Here is a 19,030-nt window from a genome sequence, read left to right on the forward strand (position 1 = left end):
AATTGACTCATGATTTCAACTGTGAAAATATATATAATTGACACAGGGTGAGAGATAGAAAAATGGGATTACAAATCAGAAATTACGTAATATGTAGAATAATATGAATTATGTCAGATATAGTAAATAGGGGTGGATGCTGAATAAATTTCTCTAAAAGGTTAGCAAGTGTGATAATAATAATGACTGATAAGATGTGTAGATAAAATAAGTTTAAGATATAAAAATGAACATTAATCAAATTAATGTCACCATACAATAGAATTGATTATTAACAAGTTGACCCTGAAGTTGGCCAGGGTAAAAGGAGAGGCTGGACATATTTCTTTTGGATGCAAAGCTCTGGCTTTTTGATACGAATAGCAATTGCCTCAACCGTCTGCAGGATTTTCAGTCTGAGGGAATTAGGTAGACTGCTGTTAACACGATATATTATTGTGAGAGATTGGTTGATGTTGATTTTATAGCACAAACACTCCTTCATTCACATGTTACAGTTTCTTAAATGATGTACTCTGCCTTAAACTTGGCCAATTTTTTATGGATTATTAATTTGGATTTATAATTGTAGAACCTGATGAGAAATTATTGAAAAGAATATTCTTCGTTCATATAATTGTGCTTATTCGTCCTTAAAGTATGCTTATTGATCAGTCTCTTATTGGCATATGTGCATACTGTGTGTATTGCCTCGATATAGCCCTAATTCACAAGCATGGTAAGCAAAGATGGACAGTGGCTAGCAGTGGAATCCACGATGCGTGTTTCGTCCTATTTGGGGCTCGTCAGCTGGATGTACCTGCATCTCAGGACTCAGTAGCTGAGTGGATAACGCGATGGCGTTTGAAGCGAAAGGTACTAGGTTCGAGTCCCAGAGTGATCATCAACTTTGAGACGCAGGTACATCCAGCTGGCGAGTCCCAAATAGGACTAAACGCGCGTCCTGGATTCCACTACTGGCCACTGTCCATCTTTGCTTATATTGTTTATCTGTTTCATGATATTAGAAATTTTTAAATATTAGAAATCTTTTAATTACCTTCACGTATAAATTATAGAACCTAGAACGACCTTGAACTTTTCTGTGACTTTTGGAATTCTAGGTTCTGTGAAATAAGTATTGTAATCTTAAGATTATTTACCGGACAATATTTATTCTATTCAAAAAATACAATCAGAAATTATAATTGATGAATTTCATGTTTCAAAGTTGTCAAAAATATTATGTTTAATGCCTACTATTACATCATAACTAGTATTCATAGCAATTTAATAATACTAAAGTAATCACCGCAAATTAAAGACAACTGACTATGTATCTCACTGACTTCTTGAATTCTTCAATAGATTATTTTTGTTGAATTGGAACTTTTGTATGACCCTATCATGTAACTACACGACCAAAAGTCTAGATTTAGAGGAGTTCAGGATTATAAACAATATTGAATAATATGAGTTTTTGAGACGAATGACTGTCATATCTGTTAAACATTTTTTATATGATAGTTCAAAACTTATCCTCAATTATAGACTGATCATACTAAACAGTCAATTAAAATGATAACAAATTTTTAACCAGAACTAATCATTTTAAGTATTAAACTGGAAACATTAAATTATTCTAAGAATTTCCTAGAGTTTTTATTTATTTACTTCTTATATTCTCACAGATGGAATTTCCCAAATGTGGAGTAAATCTTCGTTATATTGCAGCTCAAGGCCCATTACCAAATACTTATGGTGATTTTTGGCAAATGTGCTGGGAACAACAAGTTTGTTTGATCGTTATGTTGACAGCTATAAGTGAACGTGGTCGAGTAAGTTTTATTCATCACCATGTGTGGATTCTCACATTTTTTGAAGATAGGTCCTTAGAAATTATTCATTATGATTGAAAAGACATCGGTTCACATAACGCTTTCTATTCTATAGTTCTGTATATCTTTTTGTATAAATTAAATACTAGTTTCGATTATTCACACCCTTTAATCACTGCTTACCAACTTGGAATATATTCAGAGGAAAAAACTGAAAAATTTAAGCAATTTTCTTTATTTTAATCTGTTGGATCATTTACTAACTTTCGGAATGTTGTATACCTATATGTAAACATACATAATAGCTAATAATAACTCACGAATCATTCTTGTTCCTTGACCCTTTAAAGAGTCAAACTAAAGAAATGTTTATTTTTCCAACCAGTTGATTTATAAGGGTAAACTGATTTAATATTCATTGAATGACAATTCTTAATTTATTTCACAATTATAAAAAGTACTTAATGGTATTGTTAAACTAATTCTCTACATCAATTACGGTTTTCTCTTTCAAACTACACTGTATTTTTTTTAGCAAAATGAGCTAGTTGTATCCAGAGAATTCTCCATTAAGTTGGTTATTTTCAAAGTAATGAGTTTAAGTTAAACATCTACTTACGTCTCCGACAACAACACCAAACTCATAATCAACGAACTTAAAAAACTGATTTATAACATTCCAATTGAAGTTAGGTCACAGAAATCAAACCACAAGTGATAACAGATACTCTTCATTGATATTGAAGGATAGATGCACTTTACCATAAATATAAAATGAAAATAAGTGTGGATAACCAAGGAACTCAAAATTATTAATTCTAACGGTACTATATTGATAAATAAATCCAAAGATTCTTGTCTCAATCCTTGATGGAGTCGAGTTAGTAATTCAAATTCATTTAAGTTACTTCAGGGATATTTTTCATTAACTAATAACATCAACCAAAGAACCATTGATTCTAGTCATCAACTCCTAAGTATTTGTCACTTAAACCTCCATAGAGAAAATAGAAATAAGGACCCTTAAGTCAAACTGCGACCATGCTACCTTTTTACCTCTCAAATCGGAATCCATTGTTACATATGTTCAATCTTGATATGATATGCCATTACTGATATTTTTTCACAACTCTAATATATCACCTTGAGATGAAACCATTTACAAAATAATATAAATTTCTTTTGTAAAAGTATAATTGATTGCATTTTTTATATTCGCTAACTTCTTGGATACTCTTTTTCTAATAAATTAAATTTCTATAACGTTTATGACAACCGAAAACGATTGTCTCATGTCTATCGTTTCCACAATTAGATTAAAAAGAAGAAAATATAACTTCTTATGTTACATTTTTAACGAGTATCGATAATAACCGTCTTTTTTTTAAAAAAAAAAAACGAAATTTTCTCTTTAACTTCGTCAATATTGAGACAGCAAGTGGGTTGTTTTTTTTCTCTAACGAAATTCATTCCATAAATTTCTTCGAATAGTTTCCAAATTAATATTTATCAGCTTTGGCAAAACAAAATGAATGGTTTTTAAAAAAAAAATTTTATTTTCACTACTGTAAAATGATTATAGGTTAATCTTCTTTTTTTTCGAATGAATTGACGTCAGTTATTTTGGAATGTACATGATTTCGAATGGATCGATTTAGATTTTTCACGTAATCATAATTATAGGTCGTATTGTTTTTTACTTCCATGACTGATTAAGCTCGCCAGTGTCATAGGTAATATAAAATATAGTATACAATAATAATATCAGAAGGGGTTTTTGTGGAGAATTTAGTATTTTCATAGTTGCGAGCGTGAGTCAATTGAAGCTAGACCATCAAGGAAAACCTGGAAGCTCTAGAAGGACGTTTCGTCCTATTGTGGAGCTCCTCAGCAGTGTGCATCCACGACCTCACCTCGCAAGATTCGAACCCAGGACCTACCAGTCTCATGCCAGAGCACTTAATCGATAGACCACTGAGCCGGCATCCGATGGTGTTTATGTCTAACTCCAACCAATCCACGAAGTTGAGCAACCATTCACCAATTGTCTTCAGTGAGGGGGCCACACCCCGACAGACCTGGTTTGAACTCCACTGGTCACTGCTTCTCACTAGAACTCCTGGATTTACCTATCGAAGTCAGTCACTGGTAGGTCCTGGGTTTGAATCTCGCGAGGCGAGGTCGTGGATTCGTATTGATGAGGAGTCCCATAACAAGACGAAACGGCCGTCCAGTGCTTCCAGGTTTTCCTTGATGGTCTAGCTTCAATTGACTCTCGCTTGCAACTATGAAAAACAAAAATAATAATTATATATATATATATATATATATATATATATATATATATAAAGATATATATAACGTTGAAAGTTTAGACGGCTGAATTTTAAATCAGTGGTACGTAGACCTTGAAATGAATTTCAATACATTGACAAACATGTTTATTGTGTAAATTTTATTGTAAATGACACATTTGTGTCAGAGCAAGAAGTATGAAACATTTGAAAATATTAATTGATCCACATCAGTATACAGTATACATGGAAATGATACCATCAAAACAGTTAATTGATTGTAAACTGGCAAATGAAAACAGTAATCTTCTTTATCTCCCTTACCTCCAAATTACAAAGATATATGATAAAAAAGGTAACAAAATGTATATGACCCAGAGTTCAGTAGTGTTATTGTTTACAACCGACAAACCACTGAGTAGTAACCAATGTCATGTATACCTAAGTCCCTCTTAGCGCTGATCGAATTCTATCTATCAAGTTGCAATGTGGCTACTTATCTAGATGACTCGACATCTCCCTCACTAAGTTTTGATGTAAGGTAATGATTCGACGTAGTCGACAGGAAACCCTGGATATATGTATCATGCTACTTAGCATTCATCAGCAAGCTGCACCTGTAATCTTGTAAGAGCCGATGCTCCCTAGTGAATTCGATTCCGTATCACTCAGCCTTCATAATCGCACATTATCACTGAGCTATCTCGACTGCTACTTCCCTTCTGTAGGACTGAGATGTATCATTTTTTCTTGATTTAGAAAAAAGTATTCAAAACTTCATTACTTCTAATGAATCGTTGTTTCCCCTTTTTTTATACGATTAAAGTCAAATAAAATTTCTCTATTTGAATATTTACTCGTTAAAAGAAAATGATGATCGCACAGTTAAAGTTAAATATTATATAATTCTTATCAATAAAATTCTTTTGGATACCAGCATATTTGATTTTAAACACATGGAATTTATTAATCATTTTCAAATGATATCTACCTTTTATATAAACCGTTAGAATGAAATTACATTTTTGATAGAGATAAAATTAATTCTGTTGTAGTTATGATCACTATTTGAATATTGTTTCACTAAATTCTCAATTATATATGTATATTGTATGTGTGGGGGGGAGGGAGATTGAGTGAAAGAGAGAAAGACTATGATAGAAAATAAAGTACAAGCATTTACCATTCATTAAGGTTATGATATCAAGTACACACAGTTATTCAATTTTTGTACTGTTCATACTAGTCATTACAAAATATGAACATAAAATAATACTCATAAAGTATAAAGTTATGTTCATCAGAAATGATAGTTACTTAAAGTTTTCAGTCATCTATATGTATAAAAACTGATTGTTTTCAGGTGAAGCTATAATTAGAATAAAGACTAAGTAAAGTTGAACTTTAAAAATGGTCCTACTTCAAGTTATAGTTCTTTTTTGTTGTTGTTTGTTATCAAATACTTAAATTATTGTATTTTTGTATTCTTCTATTTGTAAGCTATTCCATGATCAATAAACTGTTGTTATGTATTATACCTTTCTTAAGTTATTGTTACTTTGCTACTTACCTACTACTTAGTCTTCTACATATTGTGTAGTTATGACCGTATTACAATTTCGTAAAGATGTTAATGTATGGTTAAGGTTGCACTCAATTATTATTGCATGAAAGATTTATAAATTTCCACTGTATAATGAGAAGTTTCTAAATGCTCTATTGTGTTGTACCATGACTATCGCGCTAGAGCTACTGACCTATCTTAGCCTGAAGAAGTCGCTTTTCAAAGATATATATCACAAAATTACATATTAAAGCTTTGTAAATTTATACATTTCTCAGTATTAGTCCAAGTAGCTTGCGTTGTCATATTTTTCCTTAACTCCTAGTATGAATACATCTCTTTTCATTTCTGCATTCTGACTGATATTCTATGAACTTGACAAATGAATCGCATTCACCATATTTTGTATATTTACACTATGTATATTTGTGCAACTTTTCTCTTCTTACAATTTCACAGGCAAAGTGTCATCAGTATTGGCCAGATCTCAATCATACAGTAAACTTTTCCGTTTCTTCAAGTCCTAGAATTTCACAGTCCCGTGGTTCAACAGATCTACAATTGAAAACTGTACGAGAGGAGGTAATCGTTAAGATTTTTTTTGGATTTAAAAGTCATCTCTTAGTCTGTTATTTTCATAGCACATTCTCTTTTAAAATCATATTGTATTGAACACTGAACGGTATTTTTTCAATCATTTAATATTGAATATGAAGTAAGATTTGACTTGTCCAACAAACAGGAATTTAACCTCTCGAAATAAAGTAAGAAAATATATGCATAATTATCAAGTTTCAAGCAATTCTAAAGATCTGGATACATTGGTTGATCACAAACTAGGAACCAATATCCTAACTGAAATTTATCGATCAAGTCACAATGAATTCACTAATATAAGTGATACAATATACTTCGTTCTATATTAGATGGCTATCGATTATTAATGTGAAACCCTAAATTGAAACTGTGTTAATCGATACTTATCATCAAAAAATATCTTTAGTTTTACTAGATTGGATTCAACCATTACTAAAAACCAGACAATTAAACATTTGTCACAACTAAGTTATATATCGGTGTAAAAATTCCAGTTTTACAGGAGATTAGTCACCTGATTTTAAACGTTCTACGGATCAATTTCATTAATATGAAACAGTTAACAAATATGGATATTGCATGAAAGTTAAACACATTTTCTCATTAGTAGCATTAGTCATGCGAATAGAAAATTACTTGCTTGTATTATATTTGATAAAATGTACCGTTTGTAACGTTGACAACTAATTTTCCCAGTGCCAAAAACTTATTTGTTTAAATGTAGTTGATCAGAAATCCTTGAATTATTGTTTGAGAATGCTAGTGGTCATTTCATAAATTTTTAAAGACATGATTTGAAGTTGATTTTCATTCGGTATTCGATGAGAAATATTTAAAGACTAAAACGCATTAGGCAGTTATTTTAACCCGGTTCGGAATTTATGAATAGTGTGTGTACCCATGACCAACATACAGAATCAAGTCGAGGATATTTAGGTTTCACAGTAAAAACGATATCAATAATTTTGAAAGATATTACAACTCCCACTTATCATAGAGCTATTCATCTTCAGCCTAAAAACACTGAACAACTAAATAATCAGAATGATCTTATTTACTATTACTGATGATACAAACTTTATTGAACACCATTTTTGATTAAAAACTTCACCATTACATTCTGATTTAATGAAAGGGATAGATTTTGGCCAACAGTTGAATCTAGAACGAGTATTCCACTCTATTTGGGACTCGTTTGCTGAATATACCTGCATCCCAGTGTTTATATTTGCAGAGGGACATAAACCCAATACCTTCCACCTCAGTCACCCAACGCGTTATCTATTTAGTTACCGAGTCCAGATAACCACTAGCTTTTCCGGCGGGTCTGAATGCTTGTAAACATCAACAGAAAATTATGGGTTCAATTGGCTGCTGTTGTGTTGTGGACTAGACAGATTCCTAATGCTTCTTGGTTTTCAGTGGTGGTCTAGTTAAGATCATTTTGTGCTTTGAAAACGATGAAAATTGTACTTTAACAAAGAATTTTGATTTATCATTTATTTTACAATTTAATTTTATCCATGCATTTCATGTTTTAATCGGTACATATACACATATTTTCTGCTATTCACTTCAAATTAGATTATTAATGATATTGCTTATCGAGAATTTGATATATCTCAAATTCCTTCACATCGTGCCTCTTTACAATCAGTGTTAAGAAAACAAACAGAAACACGTCGTATTTCACAACTTCAGTATATTAGTTGGCCAGATCATGGTGTACCAAATGATACTGATCAACTTATATCATTTGTAGAACAAGTTCAACGAATTCGTGGCAAAAGTCAAACACCGATAGTTGTACATTGTTCTGCCGGTATTGGTCGAACTGGTGTACTAATTGCGATTGAAACATCAATTAATTTAATGGAATGTAATTATCCAGTCAAACCTTTGGAGTTAGTTCAACGAATGCGTGAACACAGAGCTATGCTTATTCAAACCACTGTAAGCAAATGCATCATTCTTACTGTTATTATTATAAATTGAATTAAAATCTTTTTTCTCAGTTAGGAAAGGGATTGACCTATAAAATTTGATTAAACTACTTGATAATCACCTAAAACAAACCACTTAATTTATGAAACTAATTACTTAAAATACTTGCTGCCTGCTTTTAATATCTGGGTTATCTGTTCCTGCCATCTAGATATTTCAACAAGTTCTGTTTTTGTTTGTTTGTTTTAACACATCATTATGCCTATAAGTCGCATAACCTATTCAGGTGCGTTTGTGAAATGTTTACGACCTTTCTCTGCAAAACTTACAAAAAAGTACAATCATCAAAGACATCGTGGTAGCTGTCAATATGCAATGAAAAGAATACAAATTATTCAGACGTTGATTCCTGAACCGCTAACATCTAACTGGCGATCACTCAATATTTATCATCAGGATCGATCAAGAAATAAGAAAAGGAAACTTGTTGAAATACTTTGTGTTGAGAATTCTATATAGTACCAAAATATAATATTGAATAAAGCTATTAATTATAATTATAATAATAAACACTTTTGAAAATTAAAATAATACCTGTTTTAAATAACAAACAACTGTATACTTATTTTCATTGGAAGCCAAATACTTTCATCACAAGACTCTAACAACAGTTTAGAAATCTGATCAGATTAGTGAATATAATGAACTATTTCAATAGTTAGTAATCATCAATTCATGTTTTCAAGTATGAAACCATGGATCTTTCGACAAAATTCCCCATTAGTAGTAGGTTAAAAATCGTCAAATTACAAAACATAACTAAATATAACTTGAAAAGACAGTTGATTGAATACTTATTCAGAATTTTATAAGCCAACTTTCTTTATCAACTCATATCAGTGTAAACTTGTATGGATATTGATCAACGATTTAAATAAGTAGTTTCAACTCCAGCTTACCAGTCTAAACATAAACACATTAGACATCTTAACTTGATCTTGTTTTGATGTTGTTAACAGCTCAGATTAGAACAAAACAATTATTCAATACGAACTGATTTCATCTTATCCCCTCCATCTATTGATGCCAATTCATGATGAAAATTACTTTTGAACTATACACCACAAATATTTTTGATCTAAATGTTTACAGTCCATCAACATTACATAATTAAATAATTCATATCAACTTAATTTATCAGTTTTAAGGAAAATTATACAGATCATTTTAAACAATTTAAATTTGGCCAATATCACTTCTATTGATTCAATGAACTTTCTTTTAAATCAACTCAGTACAGATAACCTTGTATAATTTTCTTTCTTTTTTTTGAATTTAGGGTCAATTTCAATTTGTATGTGAAACTATTCTCAAGGTCTTTCATCGTAAGTTTTGTATAGAAAACTGAATTGTACATAAGTCAGTTATCTTAATAGCGGTTAATTTGATATTATTAGAATATTACTAGTTCTTATATTACTTATTGATTAAATCAATGGGAGATACAACCGAAATAAAGAAGTAAACAATGACAGATTTAAGGTCAACAAGAACCAATCAACATCGAGGTCGACTGGGCAAGCTGTGAACCATATGTGGAGAAATTCGAACACTTCACTTCTACCTGAAGTTTATGCTGATGATGTCGTTCAGAAGAAAGATGAAAGCTCCGCAACCAAACCATCCAGTTCAGATAATAAAACTACATTAAAATTATAAACAAGTTAATTTGATTTTTAAACTTTTTATAAACATATTTTATGTCAAAAAGTTACTCGTCAATTGTTTGACAGTGAAAATGATATTAACGCGTCAAAATCTCTCAAAGTAACCGGAAATACAGAAGATTAAGACTCTATTGCACTTTTCCGAAGCCGTTGTTTTAAAAAGATTAAAATCAAATTCATGTTCTCAAAAAAAAACAGTTACCGATCTTGTTTCATCCTAGTGACCTCATTTTTAAGAGTTTATTATGTAAGATTTTTCCACACGACTTTCATTATAATTTCCTATTTGCTGCTTCTTATGTGAGCTTTACTCAGCTAGTCAGTTATTCCAAAAATTAAATAACCTATAACATCTACCTTTCATCTCAAAAATTTTGATTTGTCTCTTCTAGAACATTCATATTGTTAACCTTGAAATAAACAACCGTTTAGATGACTTTTTTACTGGTACCTTGGGTTTGTGTAGACTGTTTATTATGTCCTGTAGCCCGTCAAATATCATGTGACAAAATCGCTAATCAGAACACTGACTCATTTGACGTTGTCCCTGTGCCGAACCAATGATGCGCTAACCAGCACGAGCAGCCTAAAGTCAACTATGAGTCCTTATTGGTCCTCTGCATCACAACATCTCGCCTAGCCCAATCCGTTCGGTCCGGAATACAATATCAGCCTCCGCTGTGTGGTTTCTATACAAAAAAAATCAGACAGCATCACTCCATAAAATGAAAAATAATAGTTATACAAGATCGAGCGAAAAGTGTTTGTGAGTATGCAAGATCGGGATAAATAGATTGGGAACAACTTGAGAATGGTAGATTGTATAACGGTAGCCAATAGGTCAAATGAAAGCTTATGATAAGAGGAATACGAATATTTATGTAATTACTCAATATTTATCCAATAAGATTATATGTAATAATAGTCCACAAATAATTACCAGCATTTACCATTCATTTATTCTTCGTTCGGATATAACACTGTTGGATTCCCATAGTTTGCATCAAGGACTGATCTTAGCTAAAAACCACTAAAAACCGTGATACACTGAACGCCTTTTTCATATTAGTATGCAACTCCCCATAATCAGACGAACATTACTAATGTTAATGAGTAGTAGTCACCTGTTATCATGGACTAACCGAAGTTAGAAGTATTGGCCATTAATTGACGACTCAACAGTACGGAGGTTGAACACTCACCGTGAGTCCTGAAGGTCTTGGGTTCGATTCTTAATAGGGCCTTAGATACACATCACTGAGAAGTTCCATACGAGGACAAAACAGTTGTCCACAACTTCCTGGTTTCCGATGTTTGAATAAACAGAATCAACTCGTTTTGTGGAAATCTAAATTTAATAATCTCCACAAAACCTTATAATAATATCTGATAAATGGACTTGTTTTCTTCTCCCTACAAAAATTTTGGTTTTTCATCTTCATCTTCTTTCATTATCTTGTTTGTCTTCTTCAATGTGATCATGTTTACTCGTTAACATATTTCTCTAGCTTGTCTTCTCCCTTTTTTTCTCTATACTAACACACACATTAACATTCGTCTAACTCGAAATATCTGCGCTAATTAACATTAATTTCAATATCGTATATGTGATTTAGTTTTAATAACAAATGTTATTGTAATTGTTGTTTAAATTAGTGTTACTAATTATGATTCCTTCAGTTCATGTAATATGTATTTTTTTCGCTTACTATCTTTGTATTCTTCCATAATTAATGTTGAATAAAATTACTTCCTCAGAATATACTGTTTGTATGGTAGGTTGTTAGAGGTAATCGACAGAAAACCCTGAATATATGTTTCATATTAGTTGCCAGTAAGGCGTACCTACAATCTGAAAGAAATTATTGCTTCCAGTGGGATTCTCTCAGCTGCATATTCTGAGGCTTTACCACTGTGACATATATTCAAGCCACTAATGAACTCCTGTACTGTGTTGGGCATAAACCCCATGCGATGTCGAATCACTTAGATTAGTGGCCATATTGCAACTGGATCGGCAGAAATAAATCAGTACTAATGGATTAAACAAACATGATATTAGTGGCTACTCAGTGATCAGTCTGTTATTCTGTTTGTATGTTTAATCCGAAGACTTCTTTTTCCAATAACTTATTTAAATTAACGAACAGTTCAATATATAAAAAACATCATTTCGAGATCTTTATACCACTTTTTTTAACTGTCATCAAAATTATAATATATACTTAAAATTTCTCACTTCCTGTGTAGCAACAAGTTAGTGTAAACAACATTACTAAGTACACAAATAAAATGTACGATTTTGATGCTAGCTATTAACCAGATCACCTTTATTAATGTCCCCCTCTGTTGATATGCATCCCTTTTAGCACATGTCCGTATATATATATACCTTTCTTTTCTGATTTCCATCGAACATGGTCACATAAAAGCAAACGTATATTTTAAAGGAATTACCTATGATATTTTTCAGCCTAAAAGTATTCTCTATAGATTTCCGGAAGAATTAAATTGAATTTTTCTTTACTTTTCATTCACCTATTATAGGTAACCATGCTGAAAATTTGCTCAAGGATTCCATTCCTATGACAAGTCAATCTTGATAAATCATTTGTGGGAAACAAAAATGATTCAAACAATGAGATGAGAAATTTTCTACGCACCAACATTTCGAAACCCCACCACTGATATCTGATTGTCTATAACTACTTGTTAATACTGTATATTATATCGATAATCTTCAGTTTTAATTATTTGTTCAGAAGGCAAATGGTTTCCTTATCTGTTTCCAACTTTTACCATGGGTATTTGTTCAATATTTATATCCACTAAATGTTGCGTTTATTTGGCAAATGAATATCATCGCATTCCTGTCCAATCGTTTTAATAGATTATTTTTTTTCTCTTCTATTGTTCCAGTGAACAAATTCTTTTCAACTTTTCTTTATATATAAAAATTTTTTTTCCTTTTCCACAATTTCGGTGATAAAAATTATGCATTCTTAGACAATCTGTTCAATTTAATTAACTTAATTGTATTTCGAATTCTGTATAATCTACTATATGATATTGATTTACATTTTTCTTATAAACTATTGATACCTTAAATTCCATTACATATCTTCGTAATCAACAAATCCTATAATCCACCTACCTATTAGTTAATCATATCTATTGTTTGCTATCACATATACAACAGATTATCTATTGATATTCTTATTATCTCTTGTTCTTCAGATGGTCATCTCTAAACCAAACATCTGTAAGCATACAAAGTTGATGATAGAGTGATATGCATTTTTTCTCCAAGTATCAACTTTTTTTTATAACTTTAAATATCTTTTGTCTCAAATTTCATTTGATTGATTGATCTCTTAGCAGACTTGAAGTTAGCAGGAGAGATAAGACAATAGATCGCTTCTTCATTCTGTTCATTCCTTTGGGTAACCTTTACCAAACACCCTGTTGCCATCTCGATTAACATTTTTATGAGGAGAAATTAGTTGTTCCATTTACGATGATTTATAATATGAATTACAAATGAATACCTTGTTAACTTTGTTTTCATAGATTTCGGTATCTTTTCGCTGTTTCTTTTTTTTGCATCTTGGTCACTGGGGTTTGGTTACCTTCGTATTTTTTCTTAGTTTTACGAAATCAGAAATATTGTTAAACGAAAAAATATGTTTTCTTTTAAACACATACACAAAAAGATGCACACATCAATACATACGTGCACATTTTCATACATTACATATTTTCATAAATGATTGCACAATTTTTTTCGCGTTAATCAATAAGATTCTACTTTTCCCCCTTTATACCTTTACACACATTTAATAAACATTTTGAAGAAATTTCACGGTTTACATTGTGATTGTTGACTGATCGAAATATCCGTTATTTTTAATGAGTAGATATTGACTTAAGTGCTTTATGTGTTTTTATTACACATCGTTGAGGAAAATTAATGAAAACAAATGCTTGTTGGTTAGTTATACAATCAAGTGGATAGTAAATAATCCTGAGTCTCTTTTGAACTTTTATCTTATTTAAACAACGAACTTGAAAGATTTCAACCAATCTGAAAGTACCAATTTCATAACTCAAAGATCTAGGAAATTATTTCTCCATCACCCGATCTTAAGTTTAAATCAAATCCCAAACGTTCATATAAGGGAGCATTGTTGGCTTTTATACGATAATATAGATAAAATAACTTACTAGATTAAGGTTTCTTTTGTATAGATAATTCCATTTATTTTGTTTGTTTATTAAAACTTAATGCTAGAAAAATGAAGTTTTTGGGTATAACAGATACCTCATGTCACCGAACATTTGACTTCCCATATTCAAAAGTATTTAAGTGATAACGGGGTTTCTTTTCCTCTTGATAATTTAGAACAAAGTTATACCAGCAAGATTTAAAGACTAAAATGAACTCATTTGATTTTATTGAGTGAATTTTCTTTTGTTTACAGTAAATTAATTCACACCACATAAAATGTAATCTTGCAATAGCGTGAAATCACAGTACTACTTAAATTATATTTCAGTAACAACGTTTTCGTGTGGAACATTTTTTTATAGTTGAATTTAATAGAGGAAACATTTTTACGACAGTTAGCACGGCAGGACACGACGTTTACTGTCACCAAATTTACTTCATATTGTCTCTAATAAGTGAACAGTATTGATAAATTAAAATGCATTCTTTGTGCATTTTCCAGTAGCCTGAATTTACTTTTACGCCCAATGTAAACAATTACATGGATAATAGACGAATATGTTAATCACATTTTAAAATCGACCCACAAATAACAATGTGACTAGTTATCATGGAGAGGTTTTTGATAAAAGTTACTTCTTTAGACGACATATAGTTTAAGACAATTTCTTCACTACATAACTATGCAAGCATTTGTCGTTGTGACGATGCCACAAAAAATAAGAATAAATGTATGAAAATGTCATTTATGTTTCCCTAGAAATATACCATTTCTTCAACTTGTAAACATAATTATATCATGTGGCCAAGTTTCAGGAAAAAATATCGAAGAGGTTCTCAATCATTTCAAGTTGTCATTTATACATCATTTATTATTGAAAGGATTAGTATTCGTTTTGCCTCAATGACTTTTTTTAACTCAACTTATCTAAAGTTTTGTAAACATTGTTTTCTTCCTGCATATCACCCATTCACATTGTATCGTATACTCGTTTAAATACACGATGAATTGTAACCTATAATTGAAGGTGGATATTCACTCAAGCATTTATACTGCTAATATTAACTGGATTTGTTAACAGAAACACTCAAAGTTTATTTTAGAAAGCTTTAAAATCATGTTACGATAACCAAAGTAAATTTACATACGGTAACTAATGACGTGGAACGTTATTCGCCTTATTTCATTTATTTATTTATTTGAACACATAAATATTGGTACAAGGTGACACCAGATATATATGCGCCGCAAAAATCTCATTTGATTTTTGTGAGGGCTATGATACTGACCAGGTGCCCAAACTGAAGCAGGTGCTTTTCTTAGGGGGCCACACCCCGGGCCTTTGACCGAAAGATCTGATCCACAAGGCAGTGGAGCATCGTGAGGAGATGCAGTCCCATGGTAGCCGGTGACCAACAATTGATTCATACGCCATTTGTTCCCTCAGGATACTGGAGCCCATGTACACCATTGGTTTGGAATCGAGGTTATCCAACTTCCCTAGGTGGACTCGCCGTGTCCACCAACCCGGTTAAAGCGCCGGACATTCGCTTTCGTCCTCTCAATTTTGTGAACAACACCCATGGCACGAGAAGGCAGTGAGTAGGGCTTCCCTGGCAGAGGCTATATACGCGTGGCCATGTGAAAACATTTCGAGAGGGAAAGCGGACTCTCCCCACTCTCGGCCGTACCAGAGCACTGACAAAAGTTAGGAAGGATTCTCTCACTTACTATACACATCTTTTTTTCATTCGAGTAAATGTATACAACAGGTATACATTTAACTACAGTTTAAATGTTTGACTACATTCTAAGTTGATTCTTATACAAAGCTATAAAAGCATTTATTTACAATTTAGGAGTATAAGCATTTAACTGTATATCAGTGATATTATATTACTTAATATGCACAAGAAAAGAATTCAAAACTACCCATAACAGACTAATTAATAGATATGTACATTATTGTTATTCAATTAAGTGTCTTACCTAATGATTATGAATAATATGAGCACATTTATTTGTTTTCTAATAATCAGTAATTACACTATCAACTAAATAAAAGAAATGAACAAACTTAAAATTATCGAACTGTTATACATATAATAGTATAAGTTTAAACAAGTATGTTGTTTTTATATTCATATTGAAAAATTGTACTGTTCTTGTTTTTGAATAGGTAGTAGTGGTAGCAGTTCTTGTTGTATAAATGCTGTGAAACACTTAGGTGATTAAGTGAAATGAATAAAACCTTCCTTTTTTTAAACTGAACTCAATAAGTTTTATTTTAAAAATGATATTCTATGAAGACAGTGTTGTTTACGTCTTGCTAATTGTAAAATTTTGTGTACACAAAGTTTCATATACTCAAAAAGTTTATTGTATTAACTAGACATGGCGAAAACAGGGAAAAGTTGAGTATTCCTACGATTTGTCGTTTATAGAACAAGTATTGAAATGGACCTTCATGTCTCGACGTCTTATAAGTTGCATGACTCGAAACCTTTATAACAATGAGTCACGTATTTTGATGTACAAAGTATATGTTCAACCAATCCTAGAATATTGCACGTTTATTCTTATCAGTGTGCGCATGAATGATAAATCAGTACAGAGACGATTTACACTTTGGATTGTTGGAAGTGATTGCAACTTGAATTATAATTCCAGACGTGGTAAACTTGGGCTCGACCCTTTTATGAAAGAGGAGACTCAAACTTAATTTGATCCTTTTCTCCAAAAATTCTTAATAAACTATCCTTTACATTCAGTCAAGTAATTCAATATGCAGAAACTTCTAATTATGACATCCGTAACTCCTTGTCATTGATGAAACAAACCCATTTTAAATCAACTCTCTATGTGAATTAATTTACCTGTAAATTTTCAAGACTCTGGAATAATCTACCACAATCTATCCGTAAGATAAAATCACTATCATCCTTTGTTCGCTGCATTGATGCATACTGTTTCTCTGAAAATGCATTAAATGTTCTAGCACCTGTAAGTGTATCTTATTCCACAAGTGAGATTATAGGAACTTTAAATGTTTAGCCATTCTTATTACGGAATTCACTAAGTAAAACCCCTTACTTGCTGTCACTTTACATTAACACCGACCCTGGCAATCCTAAATAATTTGAATAATATCTTACATGAACAGTATAACGCTGAGTCACATGAACATACATTATGGTAGACCTGACTGACTTATTTTAATAATTAGTAATTAATGATTTGTTGGTCCATGCTCTCTGTTTCCGTTTTACTTTCTCTAGTTGTAGATGATCATAATTAATTTGTTATGGTGCAGGAAATGACCTTAAATGCATCGTGCATAAATCAACAGGGTGTCTACTTAAGAAGAATTAAAAGCTCCCGGCCGATGCATTACATTGCTGTAATACATGTCTTAAATGTACTACCTAAACAATTTTTCAACTAGTAAACCTAAAACAATGTTTGATAATCCTGAATAAATTGAGTATTGGATAGATTATTATAAATAAATAATATATTTTTAATATCCCAATGAGTAGAAAATTTAGTCCCATGGTAGCCGGTGACCAACGATTGATTGATACGCCATTTGTTCCCTCAGGATACTGGAGCCCTTGTGCACCATTGGCTTGGAATCAGGGTTTTCCACCCCACCCCCCTAGGTAGACTCTCCGTATCCACCAGCTCGGTTAAAGAACCAGACATTTGCTTTTCGTCCTCTCAATTTCGTAAACAACAGTAATGCTGCGAGAAGGCAGTGAGTAGGACTTCCGTGGCAGTGGCTGTATACGCGTGTCCATGTGAGAGCATTTCGAGAAGGAGAGCTGACTCTCACCACTCTCGGCCGTACCAGGACATATTAATAAATTAATATATTACGAATGAACACGAATACTAACTGAACTTTCCGTTATACAACAGAATTGATATATTACAACATTGACAAACCCAAGAGTAGAGAAAATATAATAACCTTAAAAAGAATAAGATTATTAAGTCAAATATGTTACATATCATATAAAGTATACTGATTACAATGAAAATGATCAATTTTAATGCAATACTATAGATAGATGATTAAGTCATTCTACCCGTATGTCAAAGTGACTTATTCGAAACAATTAAGTCTATTTCAAAAATATCTAGTTGTTATCTCAAGTGTGCATTCATATGTGATATTATACGTGAACAAACAAGAGCAAGTAGGTCTAAAATAGTTATTATTCGAACGATTAATGAAATCGAATAAAATTATTAGACAATAACACCGATTCATTCGATAAATTAATATCTCAGCAGTGTTCATCCACGACACTACCATTAGGTGTCGAACTCACTGTCTTCCGTCTGCCGCTCGAACCCTCAACATCTAGACTAATGAGTCTTCACCTGACAGTGTGGAAGTTTAGCTTCAGTCAATCCTCAATACTATCCGATCATCTTTCATTATCTTTGGTGGATACATTCCTCACAACACCTGACACAGTTTACCTCCAGTATTCACAGTTTCCCACTGGAACTCTGGGAGTTAGTTACTATTAACCACCATACGATCGTTAGTGACTAGCTTCGAGAGGAAATTTCTAGACTGTTGTGAGGAATGTATCCACCGAAGATAATGGAAGATGATCGGATAGTATTGAGGATTGACTGAAGCTAAACTTCTACACCGTCAGGTGAGGGCCCAATGATCTACATGTTAGGCGTTCATGAGTGAGACCGAAGACCACGGGTCTGATCCCCCGGTAGTGAGGTTGTGGATACGCACTGCTGAAGAGTCCCATGCTAGAACGAAACAGTTTTCCAGCGCTTTCACTTTTAGAATAGCTGTCTAACTTGAAGCAGCTCGTGTGTTCAA

General features: G+C 32.1%; 1 protein-coding gene across 1 annotated transcript in view; it reads left to right on the plus strand.

Annotated features, from left to right (window-relative positions):
* Positions 1–12,546, plus strand: part of Smp_132370 (putative protein-tyrosine phosphatase,non-receptor type nt5) — a gene marked incomplete at both ends in the record, with an annotated part of 79,588 nt that extends 67,042 nt beyond the window's left edge. Inside the window, 5 exons of the mRNA XM_018798909.1 lie at positions 1,671–1,817; positions 6,135–6,257; positions 7,857–8,225; positions 9,556–9,601; positions 12,491–12,546. Of these exons, the coding sequence (XP_018650751.1) occupies positions 1,671–1,817; positions 6,135–6,257; positions 7,857–8,225; positions 9,556–9,601; positions 12,491–12,546 (741 nt within the window). The remainder of the gene's footprint in view (positions 1–1,670; positions 1,818–6,134; positions 6,258–7,856; positions 8,226–9,555; positions 9,602–12,490) is intronic.
* Positions 12,547–19,030: the final 6,484 nt, after the last annotated feature.

Source organism: Schistosoma mansoni, chromosome 3, assembly GCF_000237925.1.
Source record: "Schistosoma mansoni strain Puerto Rico chromosome 3, complete genome".
NCBI lineage: Eukaryota > Metazoa > Platyhelminthes > Trematoda > Strigeidida > Schistosomatidae > Schistosoma > Schistosoma mansoni.